General features: G+C 46.2%; 1 protein-coding gene across 4 annotated transcripts in view; it reads right to left on the reverse strand.

Annotated features, from left to right (window-relative positions):
• Positions 1 to 338: 338 nt before the first annotated feature.
• LOC139374571 (replication factor C subunit 1-like) overlaps positions 339 to 26025 on the reverse strand; it is a 57441-nt gene continuing 31754 nt past the window's right edge. The window contains exons 16-25 of one of the 4 annotated variants that reach the window (XR_011627689.1): positions 25708 to 25803; positions 25544 to 25630; positions 25103 to 25269; positions 14858 to 14975; positions 14229 to 14374; positions 12865 to 13078; positions 11239 to 11421; positions 1027 to 1374; positions 850 to 896; positions 339 to 730 (exon numbers count right to left, since the gene is read on the reverse strand). Coding sequence is in view for 1 of the 4 variants with exons in the window: in XM_071115568.1 (XP_070971669.1) it covers positions 1273 to 1374; positions 11239 to 11421; positions 12865 to 13078; positions 14229 to 14374; positions 14858 to 14975; positions 25103 to 25269; positions 25544 to 25630; positions 25708 to 25803 (1113 nt within the window). In the remaining 3 variants the exon portion in view is untranslated. Of the gene's footprint in view, positions 1375 to 11238; positions 11422 to 12864; positions 13079 to 14228; positions 14375 to 14857; positions 14976 to 25102; positions 25270 to 25543; positions 25631 to 25707; positions 25804 to 26025 lie in introns of all 4 variants that reach the window. The other 3 variants (XR_011627687.1, XR_011627688.1, XM_071115568.1) reach the window with 3 other exon arrangements.

Here is a 26025-nt window from a genome sequence, read left to right on the forward strand (position 1 = left end):
GGTGCATCTCAATAGACTAGCTTGGTCTCCTAGGGGTGCATCTCAATAGACTAGCTTGGTCTCCTAGGGGTGCATCTCAATAGACTAGCTTGGTCTCCTAGGGGTGCATCTCAAATTGTAAAAAAATAAAGAAAAACCCTTGAATGAGTAGGTGTTCTCAAACTTTTGACTGGTACTGAGATATATATATATATATACACATACACATATATACACACATATACACACACACACACACACACCACTAATTGATCATTTTAAAAACACCTCACCCATGCAGATTAAGAGAATGTATTTCAACCATCAACAGAGAGAAAGAAAACGCGTCACAACCACAATACCGTAAATACAGGCGTCATTTATCAGTGAAAATCTTTACAACAAAAACAAACAAACCCACCAGAACTATTCTGCCGTTCACTGATCCATCCGCTGGTCTCGACGGTTTAGACCTGAAAGGTTTCCCCGTCTACTACGATGAGCAGTAGAAAGCAACAGCATCTTTATATACTACAAGGTACATATTTACATGACACACACACACACACACAGTTATCATTCAGACCTTTCCAAATCCACAGCGCTAACAAGATATAGTAAAGTCCCAAAGGGGACCCTATTCCCTTCATAGTGCACTACTTTATACCCAGGGCCCTATGGGACTCTGGTCAAAAGAAGTGCACTACTTTATACCCAGGGCCCTATGGGACTCTGGTCAAAAGTAGTGCCACTATATAGGGAATAGGGTTTACCCTTCATAGTGCACTACTTTATACCCAGGGCCCTATGGGACTCTGGTCTAAAGTAGTGCCACTATATAGGGAATAGGGTTTACCCTTCATAGTGCACTACTTTATACCCAGGGCCCTATGGGACTCTGGTCTAAAGTAGTGCCACTATATAGGGAATAGGGTTTACCCTTCATAGTGCACTACTTTATACCCAGGGCCCTATGGGACTCTGGTCTAAAGTAGTGCACTATATAGGGAATAGGGTTCTATAGGGCCCTGGTCTAAAGTAGTGCACTACTTTATACCCAGGGCCCTATAGGACTCTGGTCTAAAGTAGTGCCACTATATAGGGAATAGGGTCCCCTTTGGGATGCACATCCTAAGTTTAAAGGGGTTCAAGAAGACAGCCAGGGTTCTGTCTCCGGTCGCCACGGTGATAAGACCAGGTAGGTGGTGGTCAATCCGTTTAGGGGTTTGTTCTTCTGAACGTCAGAGAAGAGGTGTTGTACAGTTCGTTTTTTGTTGTCTGAGAGGTTAGGGGTCACTTCCTGGCTTTGCCCTTGCCTTTGCCCTTTCCCTTCCCAGAATCCCTGGCTGTTGTCTTCTCCTTCTTGGGCTCCTTGGAGGGTTTGGCCTTCTTCAACTGTGAAGAGGAGAGTGGAGGGAGAAACAGGGAAGGAGAGGGGAGAGGGGGAGGGGGGAGAAACAGGGGAGCGGGAGAAACAGAGAGGAGAGGGGAGGGGGGGGGACAGGGGAGAGGGAAGGGAGGGGGGGGGAGAAACAGGGGAGAGGGAGAAACAGAGAGGAGAGGGGAGGAGAAACAGGGGAGAGGGAAGGGGGGGGGGAGAAACAGGGGAGGAGAGGGGAGGAGAAACAGGGGAGAGGGAGAAACAGAGAGGAGAGGGGAGGGGGGGGAACAGGGGAGGAGAGGGGAGAGGGGGAAACAGGGGAGAGGGAGAAACAGAGAGGAGAGGGAAGGGAGGGGGGGAGAAACAGGGGAGGAGAGGGGAGAGGGGGAAACAGGGGAGAGGGAGAAACAAAGAGGAGAGGGGAGGGGGGGGAAACAGGAAACAGGGGAGGAGAGGGGAGAGGGGGAGAGGGAAGGGAGGGGGGAGAAACAGGGGAGGAGAGGGGAGAGGGGGAGGGGGGAGAAACATGGGAGAAACGGGGGAGATGGGAGGAAGAAATGGGGGAGATGGGAGGAAGAAATGGGGGAGATGGGAGGGAGAAATGGGGGAGATGGGAGGGAGAAATGGGGGAGATGGGAGGGAGAGGAAGAGAAAGAGAGAAAAGTAAAGTTATTACCCGATTAAAAAAAATCACCAGCGCTATATTCAGGCCAAGGAATGGATTGTCCATCTTTCTGAACGAGAATGTGCGTGTACACACGGGTTTGTGTGTGTGTGTGTGTGTGTGTGTGTGTGTGTGTGTGTGTGTGTACACACTATACAGTATGTACAGGTAACTGCCAAAATAAAGGAAACTCCAACATAATGTAAATACCAAGATAAAGGAAACCCCACCATAATGTAAACACCAAGATAAAGGAAACCCCCAACGTATAGTGTGTTAATAGGGCGTTGGGTCACCAGCAGCCAGAACAGCTTCAATGCACTTCGACATGGATTCTACAAGGGTCTGGAACTCTACTGGAGGGATGTGACCTCATTCTTCCACGAGGAAAGTCCATGTTTTTGGTGAAGACGCCACCTCAGGCTCAGCTCCAGAATCTCCCAGAAGTATTCAGTTGGGTGGAGATCTGGTGACTGACCAGGGCCCACGGTTTACACCTTCCTCAAACACCATTCAGAGACCACTGGTGTCCTGTGGGATGGGGGGTGTTATCCTGGAAGAGACCACTGGTGTCCTGTGGGATGGGGTTGTTATCCTGGAAGAGACCACTGGTGTCCTGTGGGATCGGGGGGAGGTTGTTATCCTGGAAGAGACCACTGGTGTCCTGTGGGATCGGGGGGAGGTTGTTATCCTGGAAGAGACCACTGGTGTCCTGTGGGATGGGGTGTTGTTATCCTGGAAGAGACCACTGGTGTCCTGTGGGATGGGGTGTTGTTATCCTGGAAGAGACCACTGGTGTCCTGTGGGATGGGGGGGGGGGGGGTTTGTTATCCTGGAAGAGACCACTGGTGTCCTGTGGGATGGGAGGGGGGCATTGTTATCCTGGAAGAGACCACTGGTGTCCTGTGGGATGGGGGGAGTTATCCTGGAAGAGACCACTGGTGTCCTGTGGGATGGGAGGGGGGGGGGGAATTGTTATCCTGGAAGAGACCACTGGTGTCCTGTGGGATGGGGTGTTGTTATCCTGGAAGAGACCACTGGTGTCCTGTGGGATGGGAGGGGGGCATTGTTATCCTGGAAGAGACCACTGGTGTCCTGTGGGATGGGGTGTTGTTATCCTGGAAGAGACCACTGGTGTCCTGTGGGATGGGGGAGGGGGGTTGTTATCCTGGAAGAGACCACTGGTGTCCTGTGGGATGGGAGGGGGGCATTGTTATCCTGGAAGAGACCACTGGTGTCCTGTGGGATGGGGGGTTGTTATCCTGGAAGAGACCACTGGTGTCCTGTGGGATGGGAGGGGGGCATTGTTATCCTGGAAGAGACCACTGGTGTCCTGTGGGATGGGGGGAGGGGGGGGCATTGTTATCCTGGAAGAGACCACTGGTGTCCTGTGGGATGGGGTGTTGTTATCCTGGAAGAGACCACTGGTGTCCTGTGGGATGGGAGGGGGGCATTGTTATCCTGGAAGAGACCACTGGTGTCCTGTGGGATGGGGTGTTGTTATCCTGGAAGAGACCACTGGTGTCCTGTGGGATGGGGGAGGGGGGTTGTTATCCTGGAAGAGACCACTGGTGTCCTGTGGGATGGGAGGGGGGCATTGTTATCCTGGAAGAGACCACTGGTGTCCTGTGGGATGGGAGGGGGGCATTGTTATCCTGGAAGAGACCACTGGTGTCCTGTGGGATGGGGGGGGGCGTTGTTATCCTGGAAGAGACCACTGGTGTCCTGTGGGATGGGGTGTTGTTATCCTGGAAGAGACCACTGGTGTCCTGTGGGATGGGGGGGGGGGGGGGCGTTGTTATCCTGGAAGAGACCACTGGTGTCCTGTGGGATGGGGGGGGGGGGGGGGGTGTTGTTATCCTGGAAGAGACCACTGGTGTCCTGTGGGATGGGAGAGGGGCATTGTTATCCTGGAAGAGACCACTGGTGTCCTGTGGGATGGGGGGTTGTTATCCTGGAAGAGACCACTGGTGTCCTGTGGGATGGGGGGGGGGGGTGTTGTTATCCTGGAAGAGACCACTGGTGTCCTGTGGGATGGGGGGGTGTTGTTATCCTGGAAGAGACCACTGGTGACCTTGTGTTTAGCCAAGCTGACAGCAGCTAGCATAGCTTGTCCCTGAACTTGTGTTAAACTATGCCAGCATAGCATGCAAAGCAAACTCGCCCAGTCAGTGCAGACAACACAGTGCTACCAGACAACACAGTGCTACCAGACCACACAGTGCTACCAGACAACACAGTGCTACCAGACAACACAGTGCTACCAGACAACACAGTGCTACCAGACCACACAGTGCTACCAGACCACACAGTGCTACCAGACCACACAGTGCTACCAGACAACACAGTGCTACCAGACAACACAGTGCTACCAGACAACACAGTGCTACCAGACAACACAGTGCTACCAGACCACACAGTGCTACCAGACAACACAGTGCTACCAGACAACACAGTGCTACCAGACCACACAGTGCTACCAGACCACACAGTGCTACCAGACCACACAGTGCTACCAGACCACACAGTGCTACCAGACAACACAGTGCTACCAGACCACACAGTGCTACCAGACCACACAGTGCTACCAGACAACACAGTGCTACCAGACAACACAGTGCTACCAGACCACACAGTGCTACCAGACAACACAGTGCTACCAGACCACACAGTGCTACCAGACCACACAGTGCTACCAGACAACACAGTGCTACCAGACCACACAGTGCTACCAGACAACACAGTGCTACCAGACAACACAGTGCTACCAGACAACACAGTGCTACCAGACCACACAGTGCTACCAGACAACACAGTGCTACCAGACCACACAGTGCTACCAGACCACACAGTGCTACCAGACCACACAGTGCTACCAGACAACACAGTGCTACCAGACAACACAGTGCTACCAGACAACACAGTGCTACCAGACAACACAGTGCTACCAGACCACACAGTGCTACCAGACCACACAGTGCTACCAGACCACACAGTGCTACCAGACAACACAGTGCTACCAGACAACACAGTGCTACCAGACCACACAGTGCTACCAGACCACACAGTGCTACCAGACAACACAGTGCTACCAGACCACACAGTGCTACCAGACAACACAGTGCTACCAGACAACACAGTGCTACCAGACAACACAGTGCTACCAGACAACACAGTGCTACCAGACAACACAGTGCTACCAGACAACACAGTGCTACCAGACAACACAGTGCTACCAGACAACACAGTGCTACCAGACCACACAGTGCTACCAGACCACACAGTGCTACCAGACAACACAGTGCTACCAGACAACACAGTGCTACCAGACAACACAGTGCTACCAGACCACACAGTGCTACCAGACCACACAGTGCTACCAGACAACACAGTGCTACCAGACAACACAGTGCTACCAGACCACACAGTGCTACCAGACCACACAGTGCTACCAGACAACACAGTGCTACCAGACCACACAGTGCTACCAGACCACACAGTGCTACCAGACAACACAGTGCTACCAGACCACACAGTGCTACCAGACAACACAGTGCTACCAGACAACACAGTGCTACCAGACAACACAGTGCTACCAGACCACACAGTGCTACCAGACCACACAGTGCTACCAGACAACACAGTGCTACCAGACCACACAGTGCTACCAGACCACACAGTGCTACCAGACCACACAGTGCTACCAGACAACACAGTGCTACCAGACAACACAGTGCTACCAGACAACACAGTGCTACCAGACAACACAGTGCTACCAGACCACACAGTGCTACCAGACCACACAGTGCTACCAGACCACACAGTGCTACCAGACCACACAGTGCTACCAGACAACACAGTGCTACCAGACAACACAGTGCTACCAGACCACACAGTGCTACCAGACCACACAGTGCTACCAGACCACACAGTGCTACCAGACAACACAGTGCTACCAGACAACACAGTGCTACCAGACAACACAGTGCTACCAGACAACACAGTGCTACCAGACAACACAGTGCTACCAGACCACACAGTGCTACCAGACCACACAGTGCTACCAGACAACACAGTGCTACCAGACCACACAGTGCTACCAGACCACACAGTGCTACCAGACCACACAGTGCTACCAGACCACACAGTGCTACCAGACCACACAGTGCTACCAGACAACACAGTGCTACCAGACAACACAGTGCTACCAGACAACACAGTGCTACCAGACCACACAGTGCTACCAGACAACACAGTGCTACCAGACAACACAGTGCTACCAGACAACACAGTGCTACCAGACAACACAGTGCTACCAGACCACACAGTGCTACCAGACAACACAGTGCTACCAGACAACACAGTGCTACCAGACAACACAGTGCTACCAGACAACACAGTGCTACCAGACCACACAGTGCTACCAGACCACACAGTGCTACCAGACAACACAGTGCTACCAGACAACACAGTGCTACCAGACAACACAGTGCTACCAGACCACACAGTGCTACCAGACAACACAGTGCTACCAGACAACACAGTGCTACCAGACCACACAGTGCTACCAGACCACACAGTGCTACCAGACAACACAGTGCTACCAGACAACACAGTGCTACCAGACAACACAGTGCTACCAGACAACACAGTGCTACCAGACAACACAGTGCTACCAGACAACACAGTGCTACCAGACAACACAGTGCTACCAGACAACACAGTGCTACCAGACCACACAGTGCTACCAGACCACACAGTGCTACCAGACAACACAGTGCTACCAGACAACACAGTGCTACCAGACAACACAGTGCTACCAGACAACACAGTGCTACCAGACAACACAGTGCTACCAGACAACACAGTGCTACCAGACCACACAGTGCTACCAGACAACACAGTGCTACCAGACAACACAGTGCTACCAGACAACACAGTGCTACCAGACCACACAGTGCTACCAGACCACACAGTGCTACCAGACAACACAGTGCTACCAGACAACACAGTGCTACCAGACAACACAGTGCTACCAGACAACACAGTGCTACCAGACAACACAGTGCTACCAGACAACACAGTGCTACCAGACAACACAGTGCTACCAGACAACACAGTGCTACCAGACAACACAGTGCTACCAGACAACACAGTGCTACCAGACCACACAGTGCTACCAGACAACACAGTGCTACCAGACAACACAGTGCTACCAGACAACACAGTGCTACCAGACAACACAGTGCTACCAGACAACACAGTGCTACCAGACAACACAGTGCTACCAGACAACACAGTGCTACCAGACAACACAGTGCTACCAGACAACACAGTGCTACCAGACAACACAGTGCTACCAGACCACACAGTGCTACCAGACAACACAGTGCTACCAGACAACACAGTGCTACCAGACAACACAGTGCTACCAGACCACACAGTGCTACCAGACCACACAGTGCTACCAGACAACACAGTGCTACCAGACAACACAGTGCTACCAGACAACACAGTGCTACCAGACAACACAGTGCTACCAGACAACACAGTGCTACCAGACAACACAGTGCTACCAGACAACACAGTGCTACCAGACAACACAGTGCTACCAGACAACACAGTGCTACCAGACCACACAGTGCTACCAGACAACACAGTGCTACCAGACAACACAGTGCTACCAGACAACACAGTGCTACCAGACAACACAGTGCTACCAGACAACACAGTGCTACCAGACAACACAGTGCTACCAGACAACACAGTGCTACCAGACAACACAGTGCTACCAGACAACACAGTGCTACCAGACAACACAGTGCTACCAGACAACACAGTGCTACCAGACCACACAGTGCTACCAGACAACACAGTGCTACCAGACAACACAGTGCTACCAGACAACACAGTGCTACCAGACCACACAGTGCTACCAGACAACACAGTGCTACTAGACAACACAGTGCTACCAGACAACACAGTGCTACCAGACAACACAGTGCTACCAGACAACACAGTGCTACCAGACAACACAGTGCTACCAGACAACACAGTGCTACCAGACAACACAGTGCTACCAGACAACACAGTGCTACCAGACAACACAGTGCTACCAGACAACACAGTGCTACCAGACAACACAGTGCTACCAGACAACACAGTGCTACCAGACAACACAGTGCTACCAGACAACACAGTGCTACCAGACAACACAGTGCTACCAGACAACACAGTGCTACCAGACAACACAGTGCTACCAGACAACACAGTGCTACCAGACAACACAGTGCTACCAGACAACACAGTGCTACCAGACAACACAGTGCTACCAGACAACACAGTGCTACCAGACAACACAGTGCTACCAGACAACACAGTGCTACCAGACCACACAGTGCTACCAGACCACACAGTGCTACCAGACAACACAGTGCTACCAGACCACACAGTGCTACCAGACCACACAGTGCTACCAGACCACACAGTGCTACCAGACAACACAGTGCTACCAGACAACACAGTGCTACCAGACCACACAGTGCTACCAGACAACACAGTGCTACCAGACCACACAGTGCTACCAGACAACACAGTGCTACCAGACCACACAGTGCTACCAGACAACACAGTGCTACCAGACAACACAGTGCTACCAGACCACACAGTGCTACCAGACCACACAGTGCTACCAGACAACACAGTGCTACCAGACCACACAGTGCTACCAGACCACACAGTGCTACCAGACCACACAGTGCTACCAGACAACACAGTGCTACCAGACAACACAGTGCTACCAGACAACACAGTGCTACCAGACAACACAGTGCTACCAGACAACACAGTGCTACCAGACAACACAGTGCTACCAGACCACACAGTGCTACCAGACAACACAGTGCTACTAGACAACACAGTGCTACCAGACAACACAGTGCTACCAGACAACACAGTGCTACCAGACAACACAGTGCTACCAGACAACACAGTGCTACCAGACAACACAGTGCTACCAGACAACACAGTGCTACCAGACAACACAGTGCTACCAGACAACACAGTGCTACCAGACAACACAGTGCTACCAGACAACACAGTGCTACCAGACAACACAGTGCTACCAGACCACACAGTGCTACCAGACAACACAGTGCTACCAGACAACACAGTGCTACCAGACAACACAGTGCTACCAGACCACACAGTGCTACCAGACAACACAGTGCTACCAGACAACACAGTGCTACCAGACAACACAGTGCTACCAGACAACACAGTGCTACCAGACAACACAGTGCTACCAGACAACACAGTGCTACCAGACAACACAGTGCTACCAGACAACACAGTGCTACCAGACAACACAGTGCTACCAGACAACACAGTGCTACCAGACAACACAGTGCTACCAGACAACACAGTGCTACCAGACAACACAGTGCTACCAGACAACACAGTGCTACCAGACAACACAGTGCTACCAGACAACACAGTGCTACCAGACAACACAGTGCTACCAGACAACACAGTGCTACCAGACAACACAGTGCTACCAGACAACACAGTGCTACCAGACAACACAGTGCTACCAGACAACACAGTGCTACCAGACAACACAGTGCTACCAGACAACACAGTGCTACCTGACAACACAGTGCTACCAGACAACACAGTGCTACCTAGACAACACAGTGCTACCAGACAACACAGTGCTACCAGACAACACAGTGCTACCAGACAACACAGTGCTACCAGACAACACAGTGCTACCAGACAACACAGTGCTACCAGACAACACAGTGCTACCAGACAACACAGTGCCACTAGACAACACAGTGCTACTAGACAACACAGTGCTACCAGACAACACAGTGCTACCAGACAACACAGTGCTACCAGACAACACAGTGCTACCAGACAACACAGTGCTACCAGACAACACAGTGCAACCACATGTTAACAGGTAAAGTGTGATTGTAATCAAAACAAGTCAAGTCACTAATCAAGTCTCTGCTAGGTAAAGCCCCGCCCTAATCTCAGCTCGCTGGTCACCATAGCAGCACACACCCGTAGCACGCGCTCAAACAGGTATATCTCACTGGTCACTCCCCAAAGCCAATTCCTCCTTTGTTCGCCTTTCCTTCCAGTTCTCTGCTGCCGCTGACTGGAACAAACGGCAAAAATCTCTGAAGTTGGAGACTCATATCTCCCTCACTAGCTTTAAGCACCAGCTGTCAGAGGAACTCACAGATCACTGCACCTGTACATAGCCCATCTATAAATAGCCCATCTATCTATCTCTCATCCTCATACTGGTATTTATTTATCTTGCTATTTTGCACCAGTATCTCTACTTGCACATTCATCTTCTGCACATCTACCACTCCAGTGTTTAATTGCTATATTGTAATTACTTTGCCACCATGGCCTATTTATTTGACCTAATTTGCACACATTTTGCACATTTTACCATTACTTAACTAGTTAAGAACAAATTCTTGTTTTCAATGACGGCCTAGTGGGTTAAACTGCCTGTTCAGGGGCAGAACGACAGGTTGTCAGCTCGGGGGTTTGAACTTGCAACCTTCCGGTTACTAGTCCAACGCTCTAACCACTAGGCTACCCTGACGCCCCAGGGTATATAGACTTTGGTTTTCTTTTGTTCTACTGTATTATTGACTGTACGTTTGTTTTATTCCATGTGTAACTCTGTGTCGTTGTTTGTGTCAAACTGCTTTGCTTTATCTTGGTCTGGGTCGCAGTTATAAATGAGAACTTGTTATCAACTGGCCGACCTGGTTAAATAACGGAGAAATACATTAAATAAACATCTCCGATATATAAAGTGTTTATTTTATATTTATAAAGGAGAAATAAAATAAAAATAAATACCTGGTTAAATAAATAAATAAAAAAACAAACCCTCAAGTCACGACTTACCAAATTCGGGTTTTGGACGAGACTAGACTTTATAACCAAAATGATCCCATTTACACGTTGTAGTAAATTGAGACGCCCTAGAATGAATGTTTCTGACTCATATCGATGCCACAGTAGACCGTTTATAACCACCGGAGAAGATGGCCGCCGACCATTCAAGAATTCATCCTTTCTTCTCCAATAAATTGAAACAAATAAAAATTGTAAATGATTTCAGAAAAGTGGGGGGAGGGGGAGGAGGGGGGCGTCGAGAAGTGTGTTTCCTCCTTACTTTGATCATGGCGTCAGCTGCAACACCTTCCTCCTCCTCCTCTTCCTCAGGCTGTTCCTCTTGCCCTTCTCCTCCCGGTTCTGCCTCCACTCCCCCGCCACGACGGCCCTTCTTGATTGGTTGGAGGGAGTACGGTGTCAGGTGGGTCTCCCGGTTATAGGCCCTCGTGAACGCTGATTTCACCTGGGCACAGATCAGATTAACACAATTATTACAATCACAGATTAGATGAACAATAACACCATTATTACAATCACAGATCAGATTAACACCATTATTACAATCACAGATTAGATTAACACCATGGTTACAATCACAGATTAGATTAACACCATGGTTACAATCACAGATTAGATTAACAATAACACCATTATTACAATCACAGATTAGATTAACACCATGGTTACAATCACAGATTAGATTAACAATAACACCATTATTACAATCACAGATTAGATGAACAATAACACCATTATTACAATCACAGATTATATTAACACCATGGTTACAATCACAGATTAGATTAACAATAACACCATTATTACAATCACAGATTAGATTAACAATAACACCATGGTTACAATCACAGATTAGATTAACAATAACACCATGGTTACAATCACAGATTAGATTAACACCATTATTACAATCACAGATTAGATTAACAGTAGCACCATTATTACAATCACAGATTAGGTTAACAATAACACCATTATTACAATCACAGATTAGATTAACAGTAACACCATTATTACAATCACAGATTAGATTAACAACACCATTATTACAACCAGTCTGACACCATTATTACAATCAGATTAGATTAACAATAACACCATTATTACAATCACAGATTAGATTAACATGATTATTACAATCACAGATTAGATGAACAGTAACACCATTATTACAATCACAGATTAGGTTAACAATAACACCATTATTACAATCACAGATTAGATTAACAATAACACCATTATTACAATCAGATTAACACCATTATTACAATCACAGATTAGATTAACATGATTATTACAATCACAGATTAGATTAACAATAACACCATTATTACAATCAGATTAACACCATTATTACAATCACAGATTAGAGTAACACCATTATTACAATCACAGATCAGATTAACAATAACACCATTATTACAATCACAGATTAGATTGACATGATTATTACAATCACAGATCAGATTAACAAGAACACCATTATTACAATCAGATTAACACCATTATTACATTAACAGATCAGATTAACAATAACACCATTATTACAATCAGATTAACACCATTATTACAATCACAGATTAGATTAACAATAACACCATTATTACAATCAGATTAACACCATTATTACAATCACAGATTAGATTAACAATAACACCATTATTACAATCTGATTAACACCATTATTACAACCAGTCTGACACCATTATTACAATCAGATTAGATTAACAATAACACCATTATTACAATCACAGATTAGATTAACACCATTAAATTCACAGATCAGATTAACAATAACACCATTATTACAATCACAGATTAGATGAACAATAACGCCATTATTACAATCAGATTAACACCATTATTACACCCGTCCCCGTCCTCTGACCTTGGGGTCTAGTTTAGCGTAGGGGTCAGGCTGCCCCCCCCAGAGGCTGATCTCCATGAGGCTGTCCACATCCTCTCTGACCAGGTGGTAGTCGTCTAACAGCTGGACGGCCTGACCGGCCCCCTCCGCCCCCTGCCTCTGAAGAGGACACAACAGGGCCATGCGGAGGTACGGGAGGTAGTCCAGGCTCACTGCCTGTCTGCTACTTAATGTCCTAGAGGAGAGAGGAGGAGGAGGGGAGGGAGAGGAAGGAGAGAAGAGGAGATAGAGAGAGGGGGAGGAGGGGAGAGAGAGAGGGAGGAGGGGAGAGAGAGGAGAAGGGGAGAGAGAGAGGGAGGAGGGGAGAGAGAGAGGGGGAGGAGGGGAGAGAGAGAGGGAGGAGGGGAGAGAGAGAGGGAGGAGGGGAGAGAGAGGGAGAAGGGGAGAGAGAGAGGGAGGAGGGGAGAGAGAGAGGGAGGAGGGGAGAGAGAGAGGGAGGAGGGGAGAGAGAGAGAGGGAGAAGGGGAGAGAGAGAGGGAGAAGGGGAGGGAGAGGTAAAATATGGAGGAGAGAGAGGGAGGGAGGATGAAGGGGGAGAGAGAGGGAGGAGTGGAGAGGTAGAAGGGGAGGGAGAGGTAAAATATGGAGGAGAGAGGGAGGAGGGGAGAGAGAGAGGGAGGAGGGGAGAGAGAGAGGGAGGAGGGGAGAGAGAGAGGGAGGAGGGGAGAGAGAGAGGGAGTGGAGAGGTAGAAGGGGGAGAGAGGGAGGTATGTTCAATAGAAAACGTGTTGTAAAACATTAAGTAACTAATGAATACACCCCAGATCAGCCGGTGTGTATCAGTTACATGAAAACATCAGATTAATATAATAATTACATTTAAAACGTTAACTTTTGCAAGAAGGAGGAGGATTTCCCCCTAATAATCCTGAAATCAGACTGCATGATGGGACTTTTTTCGCTTCTACCACAGCGACCATGTTGTTTCTCAGAATACTTCTCCGATTTCTGACTACGGGACAACTTCACGCAACGCCGTACAAGATCGAGTCTCGCTAAACTGATGAGCGGCACGAACGCTCAGATAAATTACACCTCGCCGGAACGCCGATTAAATTGTTTTACATGCCCTGATAACTTTTAAAAGATGGCTCAGATCACCAGGTGTTTTAATCTACCAATTTAGGATTAATCACAGTAAGGTGTGTAATTAATCACAGTAAGGTGTGTAATTAATCACAGTAAGGTGTGTGACATGAATAATGGGATAATCCGCCTTAATTATGCCATAATCAGTTTGATATCTAATTATTACTGTGCATGTAAACAGACTCTGTGTGTGTGTGTGTGTGTGTGTGTGTGTGTGTGTGTGTGTGTGTCCTTACCTGAGGCTCATGTGAGAGGCCAGCTCCTGAATGATCCGGGAGTGTTTATTGCCGGAGGAGAACTTTCCCAGCCAGGAGGGAAACGAGGGGAAGCAGTTCATATAACCACTCATCAACTCTCCTGGTAACACACTGGAATAGATGGCCTGACACACACACACACACAGTTTAAACCACTCATCAACTCTCCTGGTAACACACTGGAATAGATGGCCTGACACACACACACACACACACCCACACACACACCCACACACACACACACACACACACACACACACACACACACACACACACACACACACACACACACACACACACACACACACACACACACACACACACACACACACACACACACACACACACACACACACACACACACACACACACACACACACACACACACACACACACACACACAGACACACACACACACAGACACAGTTTAAACCACAAACAGACACACCGTCTCAGACCAACGTTAAAACACAAAAAGGAAGGTTAGCAAACATTTGATTTTCCCTGTGGAGCCTCAGGTGTGTGTGTTACCTGTGTGTGTGTTTTACCTGTGTGTTACCTGTGTGTGTGTTTTACCTGTGTGTTACCTGTGTGTGTATGTGTGTTACCTGTGTGGGCAGTAGAGACCAGGCCTGTTTGGAACGTATCTGTCTGTCCACCAGGTCTCCATCACAGATAGAATCAGCTGTCTTACTGAGGAGGACCAGGTGGGACTTCACATCACCACTGAGAGGGAGAGACAGACACAGAGAGCGCGAGAGCAACAGAGAGACAGAGAGAGAGACAGAGAGAGAGACAGAGAGAGAGAGACAGAGAGAGACAGAGAGAGAGACAGAGAGAGAGACAGAGAGAGAGACAGACAGAGACAGAGAGAGAGAGAGAGAAAGACAGAGAGAGAGAGACAGAGAGAGACAGAGAGAGACAGAAAGACAGAGAGACAGAGAGACAGAGAGACAGAGAGACAGAGAGAGAGAGAGAGAGCGAGAGAAAGACAGAGAGAACAGTGAGTGTGTCCATCATAGACAGAATAAACAGTCTTACTGAGGAGGACCAGGTGGAGACGACAGACACAGAGAGACACGCTGACCCAAAATAAAGAACAGACTCAGTGAGCATAGCCTTGCTATTGAGAAAGACCACCGTAGACAGACCTGGCTCTCAAGAGAAGACAGGCTATGTGCAACACTGCCCACAAAATGAGGTGGAAACTGATATGCACTTCCTAACCTCCTGCCCAATGTATGACCATATTAGAGAGACATATTTCCCTCAGACCCACAAAATGAGGTGGAAACTGAGCTGCACTTCCTAACCTCCTGCCCAATGTATGACCATACTAGAGACACATATTTCCCTCAGACCCACAAAGAAGATGAAAACAAATCCAACATTGACAAACTACCATATCTATACTGAACAAAATGTCATTGATTTTACTGAGTTAGAGAAAGGGGGGTAACTAGTTAGTTATACAACCCTGAATGTATTGGACTGAAAGGGGGGTACCTAGTCAGTTATACAACCTGAATGTGTTCAACTACCTAGTCAGTTATACAACCTGAATGTATTGGACTGAAAGGGGGGTACCTAGTCAGTTATACAACCTGAATGTGTTGGACTGAAAGGGGGGGACCTAGTCAGTTATACAACCTGAATGTGTTCAACTACCTAGTCAGTTATACAACCTGAATGTGTTGGACTGAAAGGGGGGTACCTAGTCAGTTATACAACCTGAATGTGTTGGACTGAAAGGGGGGTACCTAGTCAGTTATACAACCTGAATGTATTGGACTGAAAGGGGGGTACCTAGTCAGTTATACAACCTGAATGTGTTCAACTACCTAGTCAGTTATACAACCTGAATGTGTTCAACTACCTAGTCAGTTATACAACCTGAATGTGTTGGACTGAAAGGGGGGTACCTAGTCAGTTATACAACCTGAATGTGTTCAACTACCTAGTCAGTTATACAACCTGAATGTGTTCAACTACCTAGTCAGTTATACAACCTGAATGTGTTCAACTACCTAGTCAGTTATACAACCTGAATGTATTGGACTGAAAGGGGGGTACCTAGTCAGTTATACAACCTGAATGTATTGGACTGAAAGGGGGGTACCTAGTCAGTTATACAACCTGAATGTGTTGGACTGAAAGGGGGGTAACTAGTCAGTTATACAACCTGAATGTGTTCAACTACCTAGTCAGTTATACAACCTGAATGTGTTCAACTACCTAGTCAGTTATACAACCTGAATGTGTTCAACTACCTAGTCAGTTATACAACCTGAATGTGTTCAACTACCTAGTCAGTTATACAACCTGAATGTGTTCAACTACCTAGTCAGTTATACAACCTGAATGTATTGGACTGAAAGGGGGGTACCTAGTCAGTTATACAACCTGAATGTGTTCAACTACCTAGTCAGTTATACAACCTGAATGTATTGGACTGAAAGGGGGGTAACTAGTCAGTTATACAACCTGAATGTATTGGACTGAAAGGGGGGTACCTAGTCAGTTATACAACCTGAATGTGTTCAACTACCTAGTCAGTTATACAACCTGAATGTGTTCAACTACCTAGTCAGTTATACAACCTGAATGTGTTCAACTACCTAGTCAGTTATACAACCTGAATGTATTCAACTACCTAGTCAGTTATACAACCTGAATGTATTGGACTGAAAGGGGGGGACCTAGTCAGTTATACAACCTGAATGTATTGGACTGAAAGGAGGGTACCTAGTCAGTTATACAACCTGAATGTGTTCAACTACCTAGTCAGATTTACAACCTGAATGTATTGGACTGAAAGGAGGGTACCTAGTCAGTTATACAACCTGAATGTGTTCAACTACCTAGTCAGATTTACAACCTGAATTTATTAGACTGAAAGGGGGGTAACTAGTCAGTTATACAACCTGAATGTGTTCAACTACCTAGTCAGTTATACAACCTGAATGTATTGGACTGAAAGGGGGTACCTAGTCAGTTATACAACCTGAATGTGTTGGACTGAAAGGGGGGGACCTAGTCAGTTATACAACCTGAATGTATTCAACTACCTAGTCAGTTATACAACCTGAATGTATTGGACTGAAAGGGGGGGACCTAGTCAGTTATACAACCTGAATGTATTGGACTAAAAGGGGGGTACCTAGTCAGTTATACAACCTGAATGTATTGGACTGAAAGGGGGGTACCTAGTCAGTTATACAACCTGAATGTATTGGACTAAAAGGGGGGTACCTAGTCAGTTATACAACCTGAATGTATTGGACTAAAAGGGGGGTACCTAGTCAGTTATACAACCTGAATGTATTGGACTAAAAGGGGGGTACCTAGTCAGTTATACAACCTGAATGTAAAGACTGAAAGGGGGGTACCTAGTCAGTTATACAACCTGAATGTATTGGACTGAAAGGGGGGTACCTAGTCAGTTATACAACCTGAATGTATTGGACTAAAAGGGGGGTACCTAGTCAGTTATACAACCTGAATGTAAAGACTGAAAGGGGGGTACCTAGTCAGTTATACAACCTGAATGTATTGGACTGAAAGGGGGGTACCTAGTCAGTTATACAACCTGAATGTGTTGGACTGAAAGGGGGGTACCTAGTCAGTTATACAACCTGAATGTGTTGGACTGAAAGGGGGGTACCTAGTCAGTTATACAACCTGAATGTATTGGACTGAAATGGGGTTACCTAGTCAGTTATACAACCTGAATGTGTTGGACTGAAAGGGGGGTACCTAGTTAGTTATACAACCTGAATGTGTTCAACTACCTAGTCAGTTATACAACCTGAATGTATTGGACTGAAAGGGGGGTACCTAGTCAGTTATACAACCTGAATGTATTGGACTGAAAGGGGGGTAACTAGTCAGTTATACAACCTGAATGTATTGGACTGAAAGGGGGGTACCTAGTCAGTTATACAACCTGAATGTGTTCAACTACCTAGTCAGTTATACAACCTGAATGTATTCAACTACCTAGTCAGTTATACAACCTGAATGTGTTGGACTGAAAGGGGGGTACCTAGTCAGTTATACAACCTGAATGTATTGGACTGAAAGGGGGGTACCTAGTCAGTTATACAACCTGAATGTATTCAACTACCTAGTCAGTTATACAACCTGAATGTGTTCAACTACCTAGTCAGTTTTACAACCTGAATGTATTGGACTGAAAGGGGGGTACCTAGTCAGTCATACAACCTGAATGTATTGGACTGAAAGGGGGGTACCTAGTCAGTTATACAACCTGAATGTATTGGACTAAAAGGGGGGTACCTAGTCAGTTATACAACCTGAATGTATTGGACTGAAAGGGGGGTACCTAGTCAGTTATACAACCTGAATGTGTTGGACTGAAAGGGGGGTACCTAGTCAGTTATACAACCTGAATGTATTGGACTGAAAGGGGGGTACCTAGTCAGTTATACAACCTGAATGTATTGGACTAAAAGGGGGGTACCTAGTCAGTTATACAACCTGAATGTAAAGACTGAAAGGGGGGTACCTAGTCAGTTATACAACCTGAATGTATTGGACTGAAAGGGGGGTACCTAGTCAGTTATACAACCTGAATGTGTTGGACTGAAAGGGGGGTACCTAGTCAGTTATACAACCTGAATGTGTTGGACTGAAAGGGGGGTACCTAGTCAGTTATACAACCTGAATGTATTGGACTGAAATGGGGTTACCTAGTCAGTTATACAACCTGAATGTGTTGGACTGAAAGGGGGGTACCTAGTTAGTTATACAACCTGAATGTGTTCAACTACCTAGTCAGTTATACAACCTGAATGTATTGGACTGAAAGGGGGGTACCTAGTCAGTTATACAACCTGAATGTATTGGACTGAAAGGGGGGTAACTAGTCAGTTATACAACCTGAATGTATTGGACTGAAAGGGGGGTACCTAGTCAGTTATACAACCTGAATGTGTTCAACTACCTAGTCAGTTATACAACCTGAATGTATTCAACTACCTAGTCAGTTATACAACCTGAATGTGTTGGACTGAAAGGGGGGTACCTAGTCAGTTATACAACCTGAATGTATTGGACTGAAAGGGGGGTACCTAGTCAGTTATACAACCTGAATGTATTCAACTACCTAGTCAGTTATACAACCTGAATGTGTTCAACTACCTAGTCAGTTTTACAACCTGAATGTATTGGACTGAAAGGGGGGTACCTAGTCAGTCATACAACCTGAATGTATTGGACTGAAAGGGGGGTACCTAGTCAGTTATACAACCTGAATGTATTGGACTGAAAGGGGGGTACCTAGTCAGTTATACAACCTGAATGTATTGGACTGAAAGGGGGGTACCTAGTCAGTTATACAACCTGAATGTATTCAACTACCTAGTCAGTTATACAACCTGAATGTGTTCAACTACCTAGTCAGTTTTACAACCTGAATGTATTCAACTACCTAGTCAGTTATACAACTGAAATGTGTTGGACTGAAAGGGGGGTACCTAGTCAGTTATACAACCTGAATGTATTGGACTGAAAGGGGGGTACCTAGTCAGTTATACAACCTGAATGTGTTGGACTGAAAGGGGGGTACTTAGTCAGTTATACAACCTGAATGTATTGGACTGAAAGGGGGGTAACTAGTTAGTTATACAACCTGAATGTATTGGACTGAAAGGGGGGTACCTAGTCAGTTATACAACCTGAATGTGTTCAACTACCTAGTCAGTTATACAACTGAAATGTGTTGGACTGAAAGGGGGGTACCTAGTCAGTTATACAACCTGAATGTATTGGACTGAAAGGGGGGTACCTAGTCAGTTATACAACCTGAATGTGTTGGACTGAAAGGGGGGTACTTAGTCAGTTATACAACCTGAATGTATTAGACTGAAAGGGGGGTACCTAGTCAGTTATACAACCTGAATGTGTTCAACTACCTAGTCAGTTATACAACCTGAATGTATTCAACTACCTAGTCAGTTATACAACCTGAATGTGTTCAACTACCTAGTCAGTTATACAACCTGAATGTGTTCAACTACCTAGTCAGTTATACAACCTGAATGTGTTCAACTACCTAGTCAGTTATACAACCTGAATGTATTGGACTGAAAGGGGGGTACCTAGTCAGTTATACAACCTGAATGTATTGGACTGAAAGGGGGGAACCTAGTCAGTTATACAACCTGAATGTGTTCAACTACCTAGTCAGTTATACAACCTGAATGTATTGGACTGAAAGGGGGGGACCTAGTCAGTTATACAACCTGAATGTATTCAACTACCTAGTCAGTTATACAACCTGAATGTGTTGGACTGAAAGGGGGGTACCTAGTCAGTTATACAACCTGAATGTATTGGACTGAAAGGGGGGTACCTAGTCAGTTATACAACCTGAATGTGTTCAACTACCTAGTCAGTTATACAACCTGAATGTGTTCAACTACCTAGTCAGTTATACAACCTGACTGTGTTCAACTACCTAGTTAGTTATACAACCTGAATGTGTTCAACTACCTAGTCAGTTATACAACCTGAATGTATTGGACTGAAAGGGGGGGACTTAGTCAGTTATACAACCTGAATGTGTTCAACTACCTAGTCAGTTATACAACCTGAATGTATTGGACTGAAAGGAGGGTAACTAGTCAGTTATACAACCTGAATGTGTTCAACTACCTAGTCAGTTATACAACCTGAATGTGTTCAACTACCTAGTCAGTTTTACAACCTGAATGTATTGGACTGAAAGGGGGGTACCTAGTCAGTTATACAACCTGAATGTGTTCAACTACCTAGTCAGTTATACAACCTGAATGCATTGGACTGAAAGGGGGGTACCTAGTCAGTTATACAACCTGAATGTGTTCAACTACCTAGTCAGTTATACAACCTGAATGTATTGGACTGAAAGGGGGGTACCTAGTCAGTTATACAACCTGAATGTGTTCAACTACCTAGTCAGTCATACAACCTGAATGTGTTCAACTACCTAGTCAGTTATACAACCTGAATGTATTGGACTGAAAGGGGGGTACCTAGTCAGTTATACAACCTGAATGTGTTCAACTACCTAGTCAGTTATACAACCTGAATGTATTGGACTGAAAGGGGGGTACCTAGTCAGTTATACAACCTGAATGTGTTGGACTGAAAGGGGGGAACCTAGTCAGTTATACAACCTGAATGTATTGGACTGAAAGGGGGGTACCTAGTCAGTTATACAACCTGAATGTGTTCAACTACCTAGTCAGTTATACAACCTGAATGTGTTCAACTACCTAGTCAGTTATACAACCTGAATGTGTTCAACTACCTAGTCAGTTTTACAACCTGAATGTATTGGACTGAAAGGGGGGTACCTAGTCAGTTATACAACCTGAATGTATTGGACTGAAAGGGGGGTACCTAGTCAGTTATACAACCTGAATGTGTTGGACTGAAAGGGGGGTACCTAGTCAGTTATACAACCTGAATGTATTGGACTGAAAGGAGGGTACCTAGTCAGTTATACAACCTGAATGTGTTCAACTACCTAGTCAGTTTTACAACCTGAATGTATTGGACTGAAAGGGGGGTACCTAGTCAGTTATACAACCTGAATGTGTTCAACTACCTAGTCAGTTATACAACCTGAATGTATTGGACTGAAAGGGGGGTACCTAGTCAGTTATACAACCTGAATGTGTTCAACTACCTAGTCAGTTATACAACCTGAATGTGTTCAACTACCTAGTCAGTTATACAACCTGAATGTATTGGACTGAAAGGGGGGTACCTAGTCAGTTATACAACCTGAATGTATTGGACTGAAAGGGGGGTACCTAGTCAGTTATACAACCTGAATGTATTGGACTGAAAGGGGGGTACCTAGTTAGTTATACAACCTGAATGTGTTCAACTACCTAGTCAGTTATACAACCTGAATGTATTGGACTGAAAGGGGGGTACCTAGTCAGTTATACAACCTGAATGTATTGGACTGAAAGGGGGGGACCTAGTCAGTTATACAACCTGAATGTATTGGACTGAAAGGGGGGTACCTAGTCAGTTATACAACCTGAATGTGTTCAACTACCTAGTCAGTTATACAACCTGAATGTGTTCAACTACCTAGTCAGTTATACAACCTGAATGTGTTCAACTACCTAGTCAGTTATACAACCTGAATGTGTTCAACTACCTAGTCAGTTATACAACCTGAATGTGTTCAACTACCTAGTCAGTTATACAACCTGAATGTATTGGACTGAAAGGGGGGTACCTAGTCAGTTATACAACCTGAATGTGTTGGACTGAAAGGGGGGAACCTAGTCAGTTATACAACCTGAATGTATTGGACTGAAAGGGGGGTACCTAGTCAGTTATACAACCTGAATGTGTTCAACTACCTAGTCAGTTATACAACCTGAATGTGTTCAACTACCTAGTCAGTTATACAACCTGAATGTGTTCAACTACCTAGTCAGTTTTACAACCTGAATGTATTGGACTGAAAGGGGGGTACCTAGTCAGTTATACAACCTGAATGTATTGGACTGAAAGGGGGGTACCTAGTCAGTTATACAACCTGAATGTATTGGACTGAAAGGAGGGTACCTAGTCAGTTATACAACCTGAATGTGTTCAACTACCTTGTCAGTTTTACAACCTGAATGTATTGGACTGAAAGGGGGGTACCTAGTCAGTTATACAACCTGAATGTGTTCAACTACCTAGTCAGTTATACAACCTGAATGTATTGGACTGAAAGGGGGGTAACTAGTCAGTTATACAACCTGAATGTGTTCAACTACCTAGTCAGTTATACAACCTGAATGTATTGGACTGAAAGGGGGGTACCTAGTCAGTTATACAACCTGAATGTGTTCAACTACCTAGTCAGTTATACAACCTGAATGTGTTCAACTACCTAGTCAGTTATACAACCTGAATGTATTGGACTGAAAGGGGGGTACCTAGTCAGTTATACAACCTGAATGTATTGGACTGAAAGGGGGGTACCTAGTCAGTTATACAACCTGAATGTATTGGACTGAAAGGGGGGTACCTAGTTAGTTATACAACCTGAATGTGTTCAACTACCTAGTCAGTTATACAACCTGAATGTATTGGACTGAAAGGGGGGTACCTAGTCAGTTATACAACCTGAATGTATTGGACTGAAAGGGGGGGACCTAGTCAGTTATACAACCTGAATGTATTGGACTGAAAGGGGGGTACCTAGTCAGTTATACAACCTGAATGTGTTCAACTACCTAGTCAGTTATACAACCTGAATGTGTTCAACTACCTAGTCAGTTATACAACCTGAATGTGTTCAACTACCTAGTCAGTTATACAACCTGAATGTGTTCAACTACCTAGTCAGTTATACAACCTGAATGTGTTCAACTACCTAGTCAGTTATACAACCTGAATGTGTTCAACTACCTAGTCAGTTATACAACCTGAATGTATTGGACTGAAAGGGGGGTACCTAGTCAGTTATACAACTGAAATGTGTCTTTGGGATTTAACCCGACCCCTCTGAATCAGAGAGGTGGGGAGGAGGTGGTGGGGGGGGGGGGGTTAACTTCCTTGTTCAGGGGGCAGAATGACAGATTTGGCAACTCGGGGGGATTCGATCCAGCAACCTTTTGGTTACTGGCCCAACGCTCCAACCACTAGGCTGAGTTACAGTTTATAGGAAATCAGACAATTTAAATAAATTAATGAGGTCCTAATCTATGGATTTCACATGTTGGTCACAGATAACTTAAAAATAAATAAAAATGGCCGACCTGGTTAAATTAAAAAATAAAGTCAGATCCAATTTGAATCGTGTTTGTTGTCCGTAGCCTCCACCACGGGGCACTCCGTTCAGCAAAACGCCCCTCATGACGCCACAGTTATGAGGCCAATTGAACGTACAGCGGCTTATGGTAGAAAAATGAACATCAAATTATCTGGCATCAGCTCTTATGGACATTCCTGCAGTCAGCATGCCATTTGCACATTTCCCTCAAAACATGAGACATCTGTGGCATGAGACATCTGTGGCGTGAGACAAAAACTGCACATTTTAAAGTGGCCTTTTATTGTCCCCCCCCGCCCAGCACAAGGTGCACCTGTGTAATGATCCTGCTGTTTAATCAGCTTCTTGATATGCCACACCTGGTCAGGTGGATGGATTACCTTGGCAAAAGGGAGAAACGCTCAGTAACAGGGACGTAAGCTAATTTGTGAATAGGGAAACATTTCTGGGATCTTTAAAATTTCAGCTCCAACACTTTACACGCTGTCGTTGATATTTTATATTTTAGTTCAGCGTTTTAAGTAAAATACCAGCGTCCAATCACAGCAGCATTATTTGTGGCCCGTTGCCACGACAACAGGGCAACGAGTGGAGCACCAACAGCATTGTAAACACAACCTATATTTATATTTAATTATTTTTCCCTTCCGTACTTCAACTATTTGCACATCGTTAAAACAGAACATTTGAAATGTATAGAAAACTTGTGAGAGTAAAGTTTAGTGTTCATTTCTGATTGTTTATTTCATTTTTGTTTATCTATTTAGCGTGTGTATGTGCCTGAGTGTGTGTGTGTGTGTCTGAGTCTGAGTGTGTGTGTGTGTGTGTCTGAGTGTGTGTGTGTGTCTGTGTGTGTGTCTGAGTGTGTGTGTCTGAGTGTGTGTGTGTGTCTGAGTGTGTGTGTGTGTGTGTGTGTGTGTGTGTCTGAGTGTGTGTGTGTATGTGTGTGTGTCTGAGTGTGTGTGTGTGTCTGAGTGTGTGTGTGTGTCTGAGTGTGTGTGTGTGTCTGAGTGTGTGTGTGTGTCTGAGTGTGTGTGTGTGTGTGTGTGTGCCTCACCCAGCAGCAGCAGGTTTAACATGTATGTAGTTCTCCTGGACGAAGAGGGGGGCCAGGGAGTAATCGTGGAAGAACAAGTCTGACTTGTCAATCAACGTCATGTGACCTGACTCCTCCCCCTTGGAGAACACCTTCCGACACACGTCGAACGGACCCAACTTCATGTCCTGAACACACACACACACACACACACACACACACACACACACACACACACCATGGTTAAACACACACACACACACAGACGACAGACACACAGACGACAGACACACAGACGACAGACACACACACACACAGACGACAGACACACAGACGACAGACACACACACAGACGACAGACACACACACACAGACGACAGACACATACACAGACGACAGACACACACACACAGACGACAGACACACACACACAGACGACAGACACAGACGACAGACTCTGACCTTGCGTGCATTGTTGGCGTCCTCTTTGACCCGGTCGTAGGTCATGACCTTGTCCTTAGCCGACCACATGCTCAGGTTGTGGAGGACCTGAAGACCAGTTGCCACGGTTATTGATGGTTGTCACGGGTAACGACATCTTTTGAAGTATTCATTCCCTTATTTACCTGTCGGATGTCCTGATTGGATGCCAGGATCATCTCGTTGAGGGCAGGAGGCGGGACTTTCAGACCCTCTTTGAAAGCAATGGACATCATGGCACCCTGAGAGAGGGGAGGGGAGAGATGGAGGGAGGGGAGAGATGGAGGGATGGAGGGAGGGAGGGGAGAGATGGAGGGAGGGGAGAGATGGAGGGAGGGAGAGAGGGGAGAGAGGGGAGGGAGAGGGGAGAGAGGGAGAGAGGGGAGAGAGGGGGAGGGAGGGAGGGGAGAGAGGGGAGAGAGGGAGGGAGGGAGGGGAGAGAGGGGAGGGAGGGAGGGGAGAGA

This window comes from Oncorhynchus clarkii, chromosome 19 (genome assembly GCF_045791955.1).
Source record: "Oncorhynchus clarkii lewisi isolate Uvic-CL-2024 chromosome 19, UVic_Ocla_1.0, whole genome shotgun sequence".
Taxonomy (NCBI): Eukaryota; Metazoa; Chordata; class Actinopteri; order Salmoniformes; family Salmonidae; genus Oncorhynchus; species Oncorhynchus clarkii.